A 16,977-nucleotide genomic window follows, 5' to 3' on the forward strand; every position below is an offset into this window, starting at 1 on the left:
CTGCTTAATTTGAAAGAAAAGGGAGAAATGCTTTAGGTTTGGTTAAGACAGAACTATGAAGGGTTAATTTTGCCAGTGGAAAGTATTCCTTAATCATAGCTGTTTGCTCTATTTTACCATAACTTTCCTAATTTTGAAGACTTGCAAATGTCATTAGACTCAAAGTAGAGTAATCAACTGTCAAGTTTTCATTTTTAAAAATAGGAGTTCAGTGATAAGACATTTGTCTTAAATCAGTAAGACACCTTGGAAATTATATTTGGAAAAATAATAATAAAAATAGTATTTTTACAGTCTTTTATAAACTGAGAACTTTAATACCAGGTTTCTCTCCGGAGAGAAATTTTTATAGTGAAGTTATAAACACCTGAGAACTGCAGTTTATAATGGAAACTTAAGGTCTATTTTTGCTGCAGCAGCACACATGTTTCTAAAATGAAAGAGACTTACATAGTTAGAAGAAAAGAGCTGATAGAGTAGCTGCTTGCCTTTCTTCTTAAGAACAAGACCCATTCTAAACAGATATTTTGCTTATACAGTGGAATAGCTTGCCTTTCAGTATTCAAAAGCATTCATTACTTGCATTAAATTAGGTTTAAATGATTGTTATCCAGCCATTTCTTAAATTAGAGTGGGATTGCACTGTTTAAAACTTATATATGAATAACTTACATAGCAGGGCAGGTTCTTGCTAAAGCCAACTTTCAGTCAACTGTAGATAAGATTATGAATTACTGTTGAAGTACTGCACTTAGTGGTTATCCAGCCATTTGTAGTATAAATAATACTCTGCTGCTGTACAGTTGGCCCACTGCTCCCTGGCATTATCTGCTTGATTATTTTCACATTTCTATGTAAATTCAGTGATGAAGTGCTGGTCTTATTCTCCTTCCTAGAAAAAATAATCCCTTGAAGCTAATGGGAGCTCTCCTTCCATAAGAAGTACATAATGAGCCCATAGGTCAGCAAATTTTCTAGGTATCCTTCTTGGCAATCAATATTCTTTCTTCCCCCTCCTTTCCTGAGGTAGAAGAGGTGGAAATGAAATAGCATGCAGCCTTGGAAATAAGTAAGTGAATGCTGTTTGGTGGAGGATAGGCTCCCCCGCTGTCAATAGCAGTGATTGTCTCAAATCTGCCTTTGAGACCTGCTTACCAGGAACTCCTGCTGTAGCCCATCCTGGTTTCTCCAGGTCCATATACAAGGGCTGAAGTAGGGCGTAAAATATCTGGAGTGGAATCCAAAAATGCACAGGGCAGGATATGGAGTGCTCTCTGCTTAACGTGTTTTAGGTCCTTTTTCTAAAGAGAAAGGTAATATTGAAAGGAATGGCAGTAAACTGAATAGTTTCTCTGCACATTTATAGAATAAAAATTACCAGCTTTAGTCTGGGTGTTTTGCTTAGGGATTTATTTTAATTTTTATGCAACAACTGCTTTTACCATTGCTTTCTCAGTCATTTGTAAAGCATTGGAAATGTTCACGTATCTTTAAAAATGAAGGTTGTAGTAAATTATTGATGGAAAATATCAATTGGTATTGGTAGAAAATCTCTATTTGAAAATGTGGAACCTAGAACCCTCTTTGATTTCAGCATGAAAACTTGCCTTTGTCCCTGCTTCTGGAAATCAAGTTGCAGGTTTTTATGTTAAATGATTCCTAGTACTCTATTTTATGCTGAATGATTCCTAATACTCTGCAATGTGATGCATAAACCTAATGGATGGAGGGCATGAAATCAAGTTATTTTAAGCACTTCACTGAATCTTCCTTACAGATACATAAAAACCAACCAAACAACCAAACCAAGAAAAAAAAACTTAAAACACCACCACCACTGTTTGGAGACAGGTAAAAAAAATTGTTAAATTATTATGTGAGTGTATCTTTATATACTTACATGCATATACCAATATTATAAATGACCATAAAAAGTTGCATGCAATTAATATGTTTAAAGCCTCTAGTTTTACCTCTTCTGTGAGACTGAATTTATAAGGGGGTTTATGCCTTAAATGTCATATTTTTATTCTTACTCCTTTTTCAGCTTTGTAGTTACTTAGTATGTCTAAAATATTTTTTCTGTTCCTGTCATGTTTTCATAAAATTAAACACACATTTCCATAATCACAAAACTTACTAATTTTGGGGATTTTTTTAAAAGAGAGCTGTTCAGAGGCTAGTGTTTTGATGCAATTCTGTTAAATTGAATAGAGTTCCCCCACAAAGCTATATTTATGAATCAAAACCCAAATCTATTGTAAAGATCCAAATGTCATTGTTAATGTTGTGTCAATATGTGAAACTACTGAGTAGTACATGAGATGAAATAGCTCCTGATTGCTTTTAATGATTCACCTATCATCCTAGACATTACAGAAAGTCTCATCTGAAAAACATGAGCAGAGTGTAGCACTTATCATGTTTTAAACTCATTTTATCTGATAATTACTTCTGAAAACATTAGTATTTCAACTAACTTTTTGGGTTTGATTTGTTTTTTTGGTTTTTTTTTTTTTTTAAGAAGTTCTGTTCCTGCATGTGCTAATGGTGTGCAAATGCTGTCTCAAGCCACTTGCATTCCTTCAAGCTAAAAAATCCATAAGTCAAACTGCAGTTTGGAAAAGTTCATGTCCAGCAAGTTTGAGCTTGGACTATTTTTATACTTAGTTTTAATGCTCCTGTATAGGAAAAATATAGATTTTGAAATACAGATTTTGAAAGAGAAAATTAGGCAGTGACATCCTTGCTAGTAATTATAATGTCTTTTTACATAGCACTGGGCATAATAACCATGTTGCGCAACACTTGTTCTCAAATCTTTTAAGGGGTTGATTTTGAGTTTTTTTTCTAGTGTTAGTTGTCTTTTGCAACAATTTAAATTAAAACCTTATCCATATTTTTAAAATCAGGAATAAAAAGTAGTGGGATACACTTGTTCTGTTCCATATCACACTCATCACAATAGGATTTGAGTAGCCTTCACAAAAGTATTAAGCAATTAACTTTTGTCATGTGTTTCATTGTCTTATCCTCTGCTCCTGGAGAGAGCTGTATGCAGTGAAGCATTTTGTTTCACAAAGGGTTTTTTGGGAGGTAGAAGTGGTGGCTTTTTTTTTTTTTTTCCTTTAAGTACACCTTGCTATGTGTTTGTAGTAGAGCAGGCAAAACTGAGAAACTTGGCCTACATCTGGAGTGAGAGGTGGTGATGCTTGTGACCAGTCTTAGGTGACAGTGCCAGTTTTGGGACAACTCGTTGAAAAGATCAGGTGCCTTTTCAAGAAGTTGGTGTGCTTTGAGTGGAGAATTGTGAAGTGGAGGAAGTGCCTGGCTGTGATCTTTGGGCAGCAACCTACAGTAGCTGCCTCAGAGTCATCAGTGTAGTCTGCAGTGGTTGATTTCATGGATATTGTGGTGGGAAACACAAAAAACTTGAAAACCAGGTAACCATATGGTAATCTGTGTTGCTAGTCATGGTGGAGTGTTCAGTGCCAGTTATCTTCTGAAGTGCCAAAGGCTTTCTTTTGGGATGATGAGGCAATTGGGCTGAGAAGTGACAGCAGCTGTGGAGCTAGGTGACTTTCCACCACAGCAAAAAGAGTTCTTTCAGACAACTGATAGTTTTAGTCATCAACTAAGGCCATTGTGAGACCTTAGTTAAAAGAATTCTAGAAGCTGATGGTAGTGGCTTGGCATCTCTGCATCTTTGATCAATGGGGACAGTTTCATGACTGCAAATTCTATATACTGCTTTTCTAGGTTCCCAGCAGCACCTATTCTTAGGTTTAGACTGTTAGAAGTACGCGTGTTTTAAGGTTGTCCATGATTAAGACTTTCTTGGCAGTATGTGTGTATTTCTGAAACTGGAGTTTACTCAGTCTGGTCAATTGCATTCTCAACAAATGAAAAAAACCCCAAGACCAACACCCAAAGCAACAACCAATCAGCAAACAACAAAAGGACTCTAAAAGAAAAAGGGATCAAATGTATGTGGTGTGTTGAAAAATTGTTGTGAGTATGCACAGGCTGTGTTGGACACACAGTTCACCAGAGCCAGATTTCAGAAAAGAAAGAAAATACGGATCTGGAAATGCAGTTTATCTACAAATGTTAAAAGACACAGGGCATAATTAAATATGAAAGCCCTCATTATCTGTTGTTCTGAAATCAGAAAGAGTAGAAAAGTAGAAAAGAGTAGAAAAGAAAAGAAAAGAGTAGAAAAGAAAATGAATTCTTGTGGATTCCAGTAGTAAAGGGTTAAGAGATGGAAGTGCAGGTTCCCATCTGTGCTTCAATGCTTTCGTCCAGGAAGACTTGTTAGTGCTTTAGGATGAATCTCAGACAGCCCTCCCTGAAGTGGTGGTGTATCCTGCAGCTCCAGCATAAGCTGAGTGGAATTGATAAAACTTCCTTCAGCACAGCCATAGTGAAAGCTTTGAAGACAAAGAAAAGTTATTTCCTCTCCCTTTCTTTATGTCCTTTCTCTGAATTCCAGCTGTTCGGGGCATTTAGTAGGTACTAGGTCTAGTACCTTTGTACTTGATTTACCAGAAAGAAATGTGTTCTGGTAAACAAGCTGAGATTTTCCCAAGAGCTGACCACACCATAAGAGAGTTGGAAAACCTGTAGTGAATTCCTTGAAGATAACAATCCTAGCTGAACTCTGGACATTGAATGAGTCTAGCTTTGGTAGGTATAGGCAGAACCAATTTCTGTGCCAGGAATGGCCAAATGTGTACTAAACTTTCAAGGAAAAGGATTATACTTCTTCAAGCTGGCCCTTGTTCAGTTCTATTGTAAGAATATTTCATTCTGAAAAGGTATCTTAACATCCTGGATTAGTTTCCAGAGATGGGATTTTTCATTTTCAGTGCTGGGTGGTGTGGTTACTTGCCCAGTAATTTGCTAGAAAAATTAGTTAATTCTCTTAGGTTCTCAGGTTTTTGTCTTTTTTCTTCTAGTACTTAGAATGAGAAGAAAAAAGGAAATCTGTTTGGGTGCTGAGGATGTTCTCACTGAAGTTGTGGCTCATATTCCATCATTATCTTCTTCAGCTCTTCATTGCTCAATGTCTGCTGTAGTCTGTCACTTTCTTTTAATGTCTCAGAGGCCACTTGATAGCCAGGTGGTTTCAAAGGATCTAGATGTTGGTCATTCAAGGTGAGATGGTCTATACTACCACTGATCAGCTTAAGCACGTGATTTGGAGCATTGAGATCTACACTGTTTTGTGTGGACAAATTAGGAGGCAGATACTTGCACTTCAGCATCTGCTACAATGTGTGTATGAAATCTTTCCACCAATTGCTAAAATTTGGTTATCTTTTCTGTGAATCCTCTAATAGGTAATAGTCAGAAAATCTGGAAAATAAGACAAATATTCTTCTTGGCTTTGTTCTTTGCAGTTAGGTGAATAGTTTGCTGAACCTGCAGTGCCTCTGCTGGGTGTGCTGTTAGATGAGAAAAGGTGGTCTTAATGCCCTCTGCTCACAGGGCTGATATTCTGATCATTCCTCTGCACTGCTGAGGGGGACTCCTGAGATCGAGTGAAGGGATGACTGAAGATCTTGCTGCTGCCAGCGTCAGCAACAACAAAAGCTTTGGTTTGTGTCACAGTAATGCTGTCTGTGAAGTGTGTTTTGAGATGTGGAATTTGGCTTTCTGTGTAAATTTTCTCTTGGTGTGGCCATTTCATCTGAAAGCAGGAGCAGCACATCCTGGAAGCATCATAGTAACTGGCAGGGCTGGTAATCTGCATAGAATAGAGAATGTGTAGCCTATTATGCTTGAAAGGGAATTATTATGCTTGAGGGTAAAGTTACAGTGAAATGTTTCTTTGAGAAAACTAAGGTTGAGAAAAGCACTGCATAACCTGACTGAACCTGTAGTGGAAGACACCTGTTTTTCATTTTGCTGGCTCAGCAGAATGTTAGATCGTGAAGGTTTAATCATTTTTGACATTTCAGTGCATTTATGTTAGATTGCAGATGTTGAATTTCTTTGTAAGTGGATCCTCTCTCCATAAAGTACATTATGGGAAAATACTTCATACCAAAGCCTAAGAAAAAGTTCCAGTTCATAGACTGGTAGCAGTGGCTGGCCTTTTAATAATATTACCAGTAATGTGTAACCAGAATATCAGACACTGAACTTAAACCAGCAATTTTTGTCCTTCATTCAGCAGTGTTTTTATATTTATGGCCAGAACAAGCCAAACCTTTGTGTTTTAGTATGTATTGGCCTTAAAATTATTTCTGATGGAGCTTATCTGCTTTCAAAAAACAGCCTTAATTTTGATATTATAGGGAGGAAAGTAACTGGGAACAAAATGCCAGTGCAATTGTTTATGAAATAAATTGGACTGTGTCATTTTTATGTTCTACTAGTAAGAAGTAGGTGATGCCAGATATAAGTGTCCTAGAAAAAGCATTTTAAAATGTAACACAAGTGAAATGTTGATTAACTTGTTGGAATATTACTTTTTGAAATAAGGCTTTTTGAAGCAAAGTTCGTAGGAATGTATTTTTCATGATAATTACCAGGTACAGTTCCTGGTTTGTGTTTTTAAAATGGTTGTGTTCAAAAATGAATTGCTGAGCATAGAAAGAGCCAACTGAACAGATACAGATAAACCACACACAGTGGGAAGAGATATCATACAAGTGCAGTTTATAAGTAGATAAGAATATGTTACAAACTGAGATATTTTGCTTTTAAATATAGTGAGGACTAGTTATCTTTCATAAACACTGAAAGGGGAGCTGGCTTTTCATCAAGGGAGAAGTCAAATAAACTGGCCTAAATGAAGTTGAGCAGAGCTGTCTTTTCCACTACGTGCTTGTGAAATTTTGTCAGCCTGTGGCAAAGATGGGCTTTATTTTGCAAACCAGTTCAAAGCATATTTCAGCTGCAGAATACTTTCCCCCCCTGCATATTAATCAAACATCAGACTAGTTCTTTCAGAGTTAAACTCTTTTCACTAGTATATTGCACTACACTAGTTAACAACTGTAAGTGTGGACATTTTTTAATTGATATTTATTTATATGCTAGTTGATATGAATACATTTTAGCCCTTGAAGGAGGGTGGGGGAGAACATACCTTGTTTTCATTTAAAAGAAGTCACTGTGCTGATCAGCATCTGAAGAATATTGAGGTAAACAATGAAAACATCTGGTTAAAAACATGGTTGAGTAAACAGTGCTTTTTTGAATTTTCAAGCTACCAGTTTGCTTAACAGTTTGAGGAATAGGGGATTTGTTCTGCAACAAGTTTTATTTAGTTGCAGCCTGCAGAAAAGAGCATTCAAGGCAGTGGGGGAGAGTTTATAAAATGAGATTCATTTGGGGATTTTTTTGACCATGTGAAGTAAAAGTGTGGAGATGACCTGGACCTATAAATCCTGTCTCCTGGACTAGTAGTATTGCTTTCTTGACTGCAGTTTATGAGGAGATTGAACAGGCTGCACAAGGTTGAGTGAGTCTCTCTGGAGGTATTTAAAAAACATGTAGACTTGGTGCTTAGGGACATAGTTTAATGGTCAACATTGCAGTGCTGGGTTAGTGGTTGTACTTGGTGATATTAGAGGTCTTTTCCAACCTAAATGATTCTATGATCAGTTTTTTTCTGAAGGGAACTATTCATAACTGAACTATGGAGTAAGGGTTTTCCCTTTCTTTCCTAAGAGGGGAGTGGGAAGGAATTTGGTTTGACTTGGGAAAACTTTGTAAATATATAAATGAAAATACCTTTTGTGTTTTTGGGGATAGGACACAAGATTATCTTCCACCAAGTACAGGAGAAATATACTGTGCCTTAAAAACTTTAAACATTTCTGTGTGATTTTCAAAGGCCAAATTGCTTTAATTCTCTATAAGGCCTTGTTTTTCTTGTATTTCAGCCAGCGTTTTCCAGTGCACAGTAGTGATTTTTTTTTCCTTTTCCCCCCTGTTTTTTGCTCACTGTAAACAGTTCCTTGCTGTGGTTACACAGACAAATATAGCAGAGAACCCTTTTCTCAGAGAAGATTCTCCCTGTGCATTTTTTAACCATTTTTGGGAAGAATTGATCTATTTGTGCATGTGAGAGAGGGAGGCAGTAGCTGTAAATTGAAGTGACATCATACATATTACTCCCATTGATCCACTTTTAGACTAGAGCCAGGATAAAAGGAAATGGCATCAGGGAGGAAGTATGCTCATTTAGGCACAGATCCCAGTGTGATAATGGAGTAATAATAGAAATCACGCCACTGTCAATCGGTTGCTGCATTAGTCTGAGGCAGATTTTCCCTCCAAGGAGGCTTTCAATGACTTCATTCAAGTGCAGGCAGGAGCAAATGGGATATTCAACATACCAGCTGTACAACTTTAGTGATTTGTGTCCTGGCAGAGGGGTGCGGTGCAAATGCTGGTGCTGTGGATCAACTCAAGTAGATATATCTGTGTCACATTTCATGGCTGAAAGGTCAGTAGTCAAATGCTTCAGTGGCAATTTTTTTTCTAGTATAAAGGGTGAATCTGGCATTTATTGTGTTTGTTAATTTAGGAATTGATAAATACTCTCTTTCGTGTGGGTGGTCTTCGGGGATGTGAGATCGATGACCTCTATAGCTGCTATACCAGATCTCTGAAGGGGAAAGATTTGTTTTCTTTGTGCTTTTTACAGATTAGGGATTGTATTTTGAAATTTCATGGTTTTGTTCAAAGATTATTTGTAGAAAACCTTTCAAACCTACTAATCTAATAAGATACTCTTGTAACACAGTAGAATGGCTTAAGTGTTTTGTGTACTGATATGAATAAAATACAGAGTATGCTTTTATTACTTCAAAGAGATTTAGTATACAGTGAATATCAGTTATATTTTCAATTTGTTTATGTTTTCTTTATTTCTTTCATCTTGCATTTTTTAAATACAGAGCCAGTTTTGATATTCCCTATCACTTAAAGTTTTTTTTAAGGGTTAATAGCCTCTTTACTCAAACTTTAAAGCTGCCACATCAGGTAACTTAGGGGAAGCAGAGAACAAATGGTTGTTTAGTGGCAGGACAAAGTGAACTCTTTCAGAAGGCTGAAGAGTTGGAGGAGAAGTCTTACAGTCTAAAGGGCAAGATAATATATACAGTGCTGGGATACAACTTTATAGAGGGGATGATGTTTAATTACATGGGACATGACAGAAAACCTCTAGTGTGCTTGGTCACAGCATACTCATTTATATCCTCTTTGTAGTGTCCATAGTCACAGCTGGGGGAGGGCCAGCCCTAAGAAAAGTAATATGATTTCCATGCAGCAGGCATAGATTGGGCAGGAACTATCTACTTTACAGTATAAATAGATGCTGTTGCAGCAGTTTGACGTAATGAAAACTATTTCTTGATCCTCGCCACATTTCCTGATTGAAACAATCTGCTTTCATAATTGCATATGTTTGAACATTTTGATTGAGTATTCTCTATTCTAGTTCAGAGTATGAGGGGATTATTTTTATTTTATTTTAGTTAATTTTATTTTATGAGGAACATTGAAATTTTGCATTTATGGTGTTATGGTTGTTTTCTGAATGTTTTCTGCCTGAAGACATAACTTGAGAGTGTGACGATTATCCTGCTATAACTTGCTGTATCTGTGTTGTGTACTTTTCTATGGGTGTTAGATATTCAATATGCATTCACAGAATATGAGTTGTTGTAAAGTGGTTATACAGTTCTTGAAAAGAAATTTGCATTTAGGTCTCTACAGTATTTATGTTTAGATAGCGCTTAAGCAAGGACCTCTTTGTATTAAGCATGAGGCAACCAAATTGAAAATTGACAACATGCACACCAAACAATTCTCCTGGTGTGAAGGATGGAAAGTAACAGGTGGGCAGGACAAATAAGGATGGTGGTAGGAAAACAAAAAACAGTGAGAGAGGGGTTTCTGAGAGAAAATTCAAGTGCAATTTTTGAAGCTTATTTATAACCATTAAAAGACTGCTTTGGTGAGAATGATACTCATATTGTTGTGTGTGGGGAAAAGAAAATGTCTGCACCCCTGAATGAATTTTGTAGCAGCTGGTTTAATGAAACTCTGGTTGCAATTTTCTGTCTCTTGGCCTAAGTTAGGGTTTTAAAGCAGAGTCTTTTATTGAAAGGAAAGGTTAAAAGTGTAGATGGGAACGTTCCTCCTTTTCTGTTAGAAACGAGTCGGAGAACAGACTGTAATAGCTGTGCCCAGTCGTGCCTCTGCAGGGAGAGGTCTGCCAGCCAGCGCTCCCCTGCCAGCGCCTGCCCTCTCTGCCGGTGTTCACTAACTCCTGCCTTGGACTCTAATTAATCCATGAGCTAGAAACTGGTATGTAAGGTACCATCCTGGGCAGCTGGAACGTGGGAAAATAGCAGAAGCCATGGTCTTATTTGTAGAATCATAGCAGATGCTCAGTTTGAAGGGGCCCACAACGATCATCGAGTCCAATACCTGGCCTTGTACAAGACACTTCATAATCACGCCATATGCCTGACAGCATTGTCCAAACACTTCATGCACTCTTGGTTTTGTTTGTTTGTTTGTTTATTTGTTTGTTTGTTTTAATGGGGTTTTGTTTGTTTGTTTTACTGACTCTCAGAGTTTAGCCAGTAATTCTGAAAAAACTTTAGCCATGATGCAGCACTAGACAGACATAAATTCAGGGCATGGCTGCTGCTCTGCTGTTGCTCAAAAAAAAAAAAAGTTGGCTTCTGTAATGCTGCCTTAAACAATAGCTTTCCATGGTGAATCTGTGTAGCAATTATACTGCAGTTATATTATAAAATACTCAGCTGTTCTGTACCTACGTATTCAAGCAACTGTTCTATAGCTTCTGCAAATTAAGTGTTGTTCTTCTGTCTTTTTAGTTAGCAGTGAAAACTATCTAGATCAGAAGTTACCTTTCTTTGTGTGGTGTTCTGCAACATTCTGTATTTTATTAATGTTCAGAATTAATTCCTTTTCCAAGTAGAGTCACTTCCCAGAAACTTTCCCTGGTTTATTTTTTAACTTGTCTCACCAACCCTCGGCAGCTGCTGTTGGACTCCGTAATAAGCATTTAAGCTGCCATTTTAGTAGTTGTCCTGAAATGAAATATTTGATATTTTAAAATATTGAATTTTAAATATTGACCACTTTTAACAATACCATGTGATTGTCAGGCTTTGGTATTACTTACAAAATGTTTCACAAAGTGCTAGTAAGATGTGGGGTATTTTCAGTCTTCAGGAATACAACTTTACCAGTAAAAAATGGAAAGAAATCAAAATGCAAAGAAACCAAAGCATTACCATTATAGAGATGCCCTTTCCTCTTTATTCTGATTTAGATACTGGTCTAAAAGAGAACAAAATGTCATGTTGCTAAATTTGTTATTAATGTAGATATTTTACAAATTAAGACTTATTGGAAGATCCTGGGTATCTTCATGGACTCAGAGATCTGAGATCAGAAGTCCAGTCTTGTTCAGTCCACATAAACAGCCCTGGCTGTGGGATGTGTTGTTGGGCAAGGCGTTTCCTATAGCTGAATTCTTTTCATCCTTGCTTAGTGCATTGTCGCAGCAAAGCAGACATGGGCAGGCACCGAGGTGGGAAGAGAAAATCACCAAATGTGGTGAAAGGTGGGAGTACTGTCAAAGTAGCAGGATGTCTTTTTTATTAGTCTGTCTCAAGAACATTAGAAGTGAGCAGGGTTGGTTTCTTTTTGTATGCAAAAGCTTTACTGACATTCTTTTGCCTTTCCCCTTCCTCCCCTGGTGCCCTGCAATGATGAATAGTGGGGAAAGTTTTGGGGCATATAACAAACTTCACTGATCACCTTGGAGCCTAAATTTCCAAGAGATGCTTCCTGGCAGCTGGTGCAATTTCTCTCTGAGCTCTGTTTGAATTATTTATTTGTTCATCCAATAAGCCTATTAAACAGAGCACTTAAGCACTGGCTACAACAGATTCTTGTGTTTTTTTTTTTTTTAGATTACATTAGGTTCCAATTCAAAATGATAGGTTCATGAGTCAAGAAACTAACTGAAACTACTGAATATATATCTGTGCGTAGATACTGTACCATGTGTGCCACAAATACAACATTCATGCATATTTCCCATGAAAGGATGGATGGTTTGTGACTCATTGCACTAAAATATGCCTCAGAATGTGTTTTTACAACAGTTGTTTGGTGGTTCACTTATTTGTGTGGTGTTTCTTTGTTCAGTGTAAACAAATCACTCAAATGCTTGTATATCTGATAAAAACACCGCACTAAAAATTGTATGTTCATATACCTCATTGATTTCTCAAATTATGCACTGTAAATTGTTCTCTCTTCAAACCCAAACAAAATAGAATTACTTGTTTTATACATTCCATAAAAATCTTACTTATTAAGCCATGATTCTATTTCAATAAGACAGGCATGTTTTAGATCTGATCTAACCATAGCAATGGAAACCATGGAAAATGAATCCTCATTGTGCCCCAGCACAGTCTTTCAGAACACAGGCACATAAACCCTGAGGTTTCTCAGAAACCAGCTAGAGGTCCAAGTTGTATTTAAAGCACATGCTGGAAGTACACAGGTTATCACAATCTTGTCCTTTTTAGTTTGTTTCCATTTACATTGCTCAGCCAGTAGAGATCTTCATTCACATATGGCATTTATTTTTCTTTTAGCTTCTCCCTGACCAGCTGGTCTTACTTCTGGAGTTCCTCTTGGAGGAGAAGACATTGTGTCCTAGAATACTGCAGTGCTTAGAGAGAACATACCAGCTCCGGGGGCAAGATGCTGAGGTAAGTCATGTAAAAATAAATCTCTCTAATGTATGCCACTATGTTGTTGACTAGGAATAACAGTGTTCCACTAGGAACCAGACTCACTACAGTTTTTTTTTTTTCATGTCTGAATCTGAAATTGAATGATCTTAACTCCAGTATTGTTGCATCTTCATTGCCATAATAACTCAGTGTTTCTCTGTGTTTTGTGTAGGTAGGTTCAGGTGTGTTTTGCATACTGTGGTAGTAAAGTACAGCACAACCCAGTCGTCCAAACTATTTTACATGTACCTTAGGCAGCACATTTGTTCAAGTGTTAAATTTTTCACTACGTTTTTCTGTGTAGTGGAGCCCAGTTTGTTTTTGTTGTGATATTGTCTCCAAATGTAATCATGTCTGTTATAGTCTAAAATTATTTTTCCCCATTGTCAGCTCATATTGTTCCTCTTTGCGTGCTCCAAAGTCTCACTCAGGATTTAGGAAAGTTAGCTTTCCAGAGAGACTACAGTGTTTTCTGGTTTGGGGCCTTAATTTAATGTTTTTTGCAGTTGCTTCTGCTAAATGCTGGTGATATTAATAGGCCCCAAGGAAAACACTGCTTTATATGGTAGCATAAAGGGTAGCATCCCTGCTCCAAAGTGCTTTATATCTTTGGGAGGCAAAACAGTAAATCTTTATTACCATGTGCAGAGAAGACTCTTTTAAGTCCTATGGTTTTCTTGAGCTGGGAGAGTTCTGAAAATTAATGCAGAAGTGGTGTCTGAGAGCAGCCTTGTAAGCAGCCTTTGCTTCAAGTATGTAGTATTCAGGAGGAGGTAAGAAAGTCAGAGATGAACATGAAGGAGTCTAGAGATGCGTGTGTGTATATGTGTGTACATACATATACATATATATATATAAAAAACAAGGGTTAATTATGATGTAGCATACGACAAAGCTACTGTGCAATGAAGGAATATGGTGAACTTAACATTTGGCTCCTGTTTATTTAAAAACTGCCTTGCAGAAGGTTGCAGAAAGCCAGTGTGCTTGACTTACCCTGTTATTCTTAGAACTTTGTGGCAATTATTAGAATTGAAGGAGAGATCAAAATCTATCTTGTTACTCTTACAGCTGAAGTTGCTGTGTGGATGCTTGGAAAGACTCGGAAATCTAAACCTTAACGTAAAGATTGATAAAACAGATATCTACCTTTTTCTCAGAAAAAAATAAACAAAAAAAAGAACAACATTTCAATTGCTGCTGTTTACTGCACCTTTTTACTTTTTGTTGATAAAGTTTTCCAAATGCCAGATTTATTTTTAATTAGTAGTTAAATCAACATTTCTTTTTATAGGTATTAGAATATATTTTAATCACATCTGAATACCAGTGAAATGTCAGAAGTTCTATTATGGGAAGAGGAATTAACAGGGGCATAGATCAAAGCAATAGCTGTGTTGTTGCTGTTTCATGCCTATGAATTGTAAGCACCAGGCCACAAGCTTCAGTTTTTCAGGTTTTTCCTTCCTCTTCACTTTCATGCTTTCTTTTTTCCTTGCAGTGTTAACATAAAAGTACGCAAACAATCTATCAGAATGGTTCTGTGAAAAACCTCCACAAACCATCACGATTAGAACCTCTATGAAATGAACATAATCTCAATTTTATTTTACAAGGTGAAACAAGGGCTTAGCAGACAACTCACTTAGAAGTACAACTAAGACAACATTACCATTAGCATTTTACCAGTCTGATGACCTGGTTTACCAGGCACCTACAGTCCTTTAAAGGGAGCTAGCTCCCATGGCCTCGTCTACCTGAGGAACAGACTATTTGGGCCTCATTCTCTTATATGTGCACAGGGGATTTTTGTTGTTGTGACCCCGGGGCAAAGAACTGCAGTCTTAGCCTGTTCTTGTCTAGATTTAATTTGTCGTTACACAAATCACTTCTAGTGATCCTGCTGTATTACTGGAGTTCAAATGTTCTCAGTAGCTAAACAGCAGAAATGGATTATTAAAAATAAAACCATAAAAAACTTGCATGCAGGTCAATAAAAAGAAAACTCTCAGTGTCAGAGGGTTTATTCCAGGATTTTTGGAAGTGAGGTTGTCAGCTGTGTTCCATCCAGCAGCAAAAAGTTAAGAAATAAACTTGTTTTCTTATTTTTGAAAAGTAGCATTCAAATTCACAATCATCTTCGAGCAGGGATAAGCAATGATATGGCCAATAGTGTGAGAGGGTACATACACAAAGGAGTACGTTTTTTTTATGTATTTTCACAAATTTTGGTCTTAAAATTTGTACATAATAATTTTGAAGATTATTACTGGGGATCCATCTGTCCTGCACAAATACAGCATGGAGAGTCCTTGTTTATATTTCTTAAAGCTGTTCTGTCTGTGTGACTGAAGCATCTTTATGTTGACTTTAAATTGATCATGCTTGTTGTAGTAAAGCCTTGCACACTTGGTGGCATCTGCTCCTGCCCTCAGCAAAGTGTAGGTCTGTCCCCAGCCAGTGAGGCGACAAAAGCACTGTTTGGTACTCCTGACCATTTGTTACCATGTGCTCGTCCAGATTTAGCAACCTAGGGGTACACGTTGCTTCAGAAAGGAGTGGAGGGTTTGCAGCAGGTAGCCTGCCCTTTGTCTATTCTGTGTCTATTCCTTTGCATCAGTCAGGAGAGGAGAGAGTCAGAATCAACCTTGCCTGGAATGTAAAGGTTGATCTCTCTTGAAGAGATCTCTGCACCTACTCAGTGCAGTTCCTCTCCTCTCAAATTAGGCTTCAATGCAGATACATAGCCTCAGTGTCTATCTTCCTACTAGAGCAGACATTTGAATGCTTCTTTTAACAAACAAAAAATAAATCAAAGGTTAAGTAACATATTTATGATTCATAATGTATAACTTTGGAGCCACAAGAGCCAGAACTGCGGATGGCTTAATCACATTCCAAATAGGTCTGCCCCTAGTCTTGGATGCCAAGAGAGGCTTGTAGGGCATCTGCCAAATTTCATAATTTGTGACTCCTTTCCACTTTTTGCAGTCCACTTCTGTAACAAATAATTATTTCATTTGCCATTTATTCCTCAAACCTTGGAACATCTGAGAAGACACAAAACTACAAGTTTGTTTTCAAAAGATTAAATTCATTGATCTGAGCTGTTTGAATTGAGCATATCCAAGAGACCTTTTTTTTAGAAGCAATGAAGGTTTCAAAGCTTAAAGCCATTTTCCATTCTTCTCTCTGTGCCTTCAGCCCATTGTGACTCAGCCAAGTAGTGTCAGACAAGTGGGAAGCAATTGGATTGTGTCCTCAATTTTCTCTTCCTGTTCCCCCGTCTTGTTGTGCTGCTTCCCACTACGTAACAAAATAACTCATGCACAGGCTACATCTCCATGACATACCACATCCTGCATTGAAGAGAAGCATTGGCTGTATTTTGAACATGACTAAGTCCAGCTGTAAGTTCAGCTGGCTGAGGAGAAATGGGATATGTTATAAAGCAGCAGCTACAGTTGCCATCAGACAGCTCAGTGGGATAATAAAATTTAAAGTGGATCTTGTGTTGTTTTTATTTTGTTCCTTTCCAAAGTGGCTGTTCTAGACAGCTGTTTCATTTATTCAATATCTAGCATCTGGCAGAATGTGGAGAGTTGGTCTTCATGGAAAGTTTTGGGTGTCTAGTATTTTTTAAAATCTGTCTAACCTTGATGACATCTCTTCTGATATGACAGTGCAATCTTATCTCATTTGAATAAGCTATTGAGAACTTACATATAAGTAAAGTGGAGTCAATAATTTACAAAAGACAACACCATGAGATCTGAGTTAATAGTCAATGAATCTCTTAGCTAGATGAGCCCTCTCATTACTCCCATTATTTCTGTTCTTCATTTGGCCAAAGACCTGTAACTTGTGGGCACACAAGGACACAGAATGGCTGAGTAACCTGCAAAACAATTAAAAATGTGACAGGAAGAAGATCACAGCCATAGGAGAAGAACAGTGGGTGTGACACTTTCAGTCCTATTTAAGACTTGATGATATTTCTGCAAGTGTGTTTTACTTGTTGCTGAATTATCTAAGAAGTGGTGATAAAAAGTACAGAATGTGGATGAAGCAGAGGTATTTATGGTGCACTTCCCCACATTTTTCACTGTAGAGTTAGCTTTCCTTTCTTTCCGACTGGAGATATCACTTTTATCTT

General features: G+C 37.3%; 1 protein-coding gene across 4 annotated transcripts in view; it reads left to right on the plus strand.

The window, feature by feature from the left end:
- The window catches only part of AOPEP (aminopeptidase O (putative)), a 185,159-nt gene that overhangs the window by 148,261 nt on the left and 19,921 nt on the right, over positions 1-16,977 (plus strand). For all 4 annotated transcript variants that reach the window (XM_036403072.2, XM_036403070.2, XM_036403073.2 and 1 more), the window contains one exon: positions 12,681-12,797. In XM_036403072.2, coding sequence (XP_036258965.1) covers positions 12,681-12,797 — 117 coding nt within the window. The remainder of the gene's footprint in view (positions 1-12,680; positions 12,798-16,977) is intronic.

Source organism: Molothrus ater, chromosome Z (genome assembly GCF_012460135.2).
Source record: "Molothrus ater isolate BHLD 08-10-18 breed brown headed cowbird chromosome Z, BPBGC_Mater_1.1, whole genome shotgun sequence".
Taxonomy (NCBI): domain Eukaryota; kingdom Metazoa; phylum Chordata; class Aves; order Passeriformes; family Icteridae; genus Molothrus; species Molothrus ater.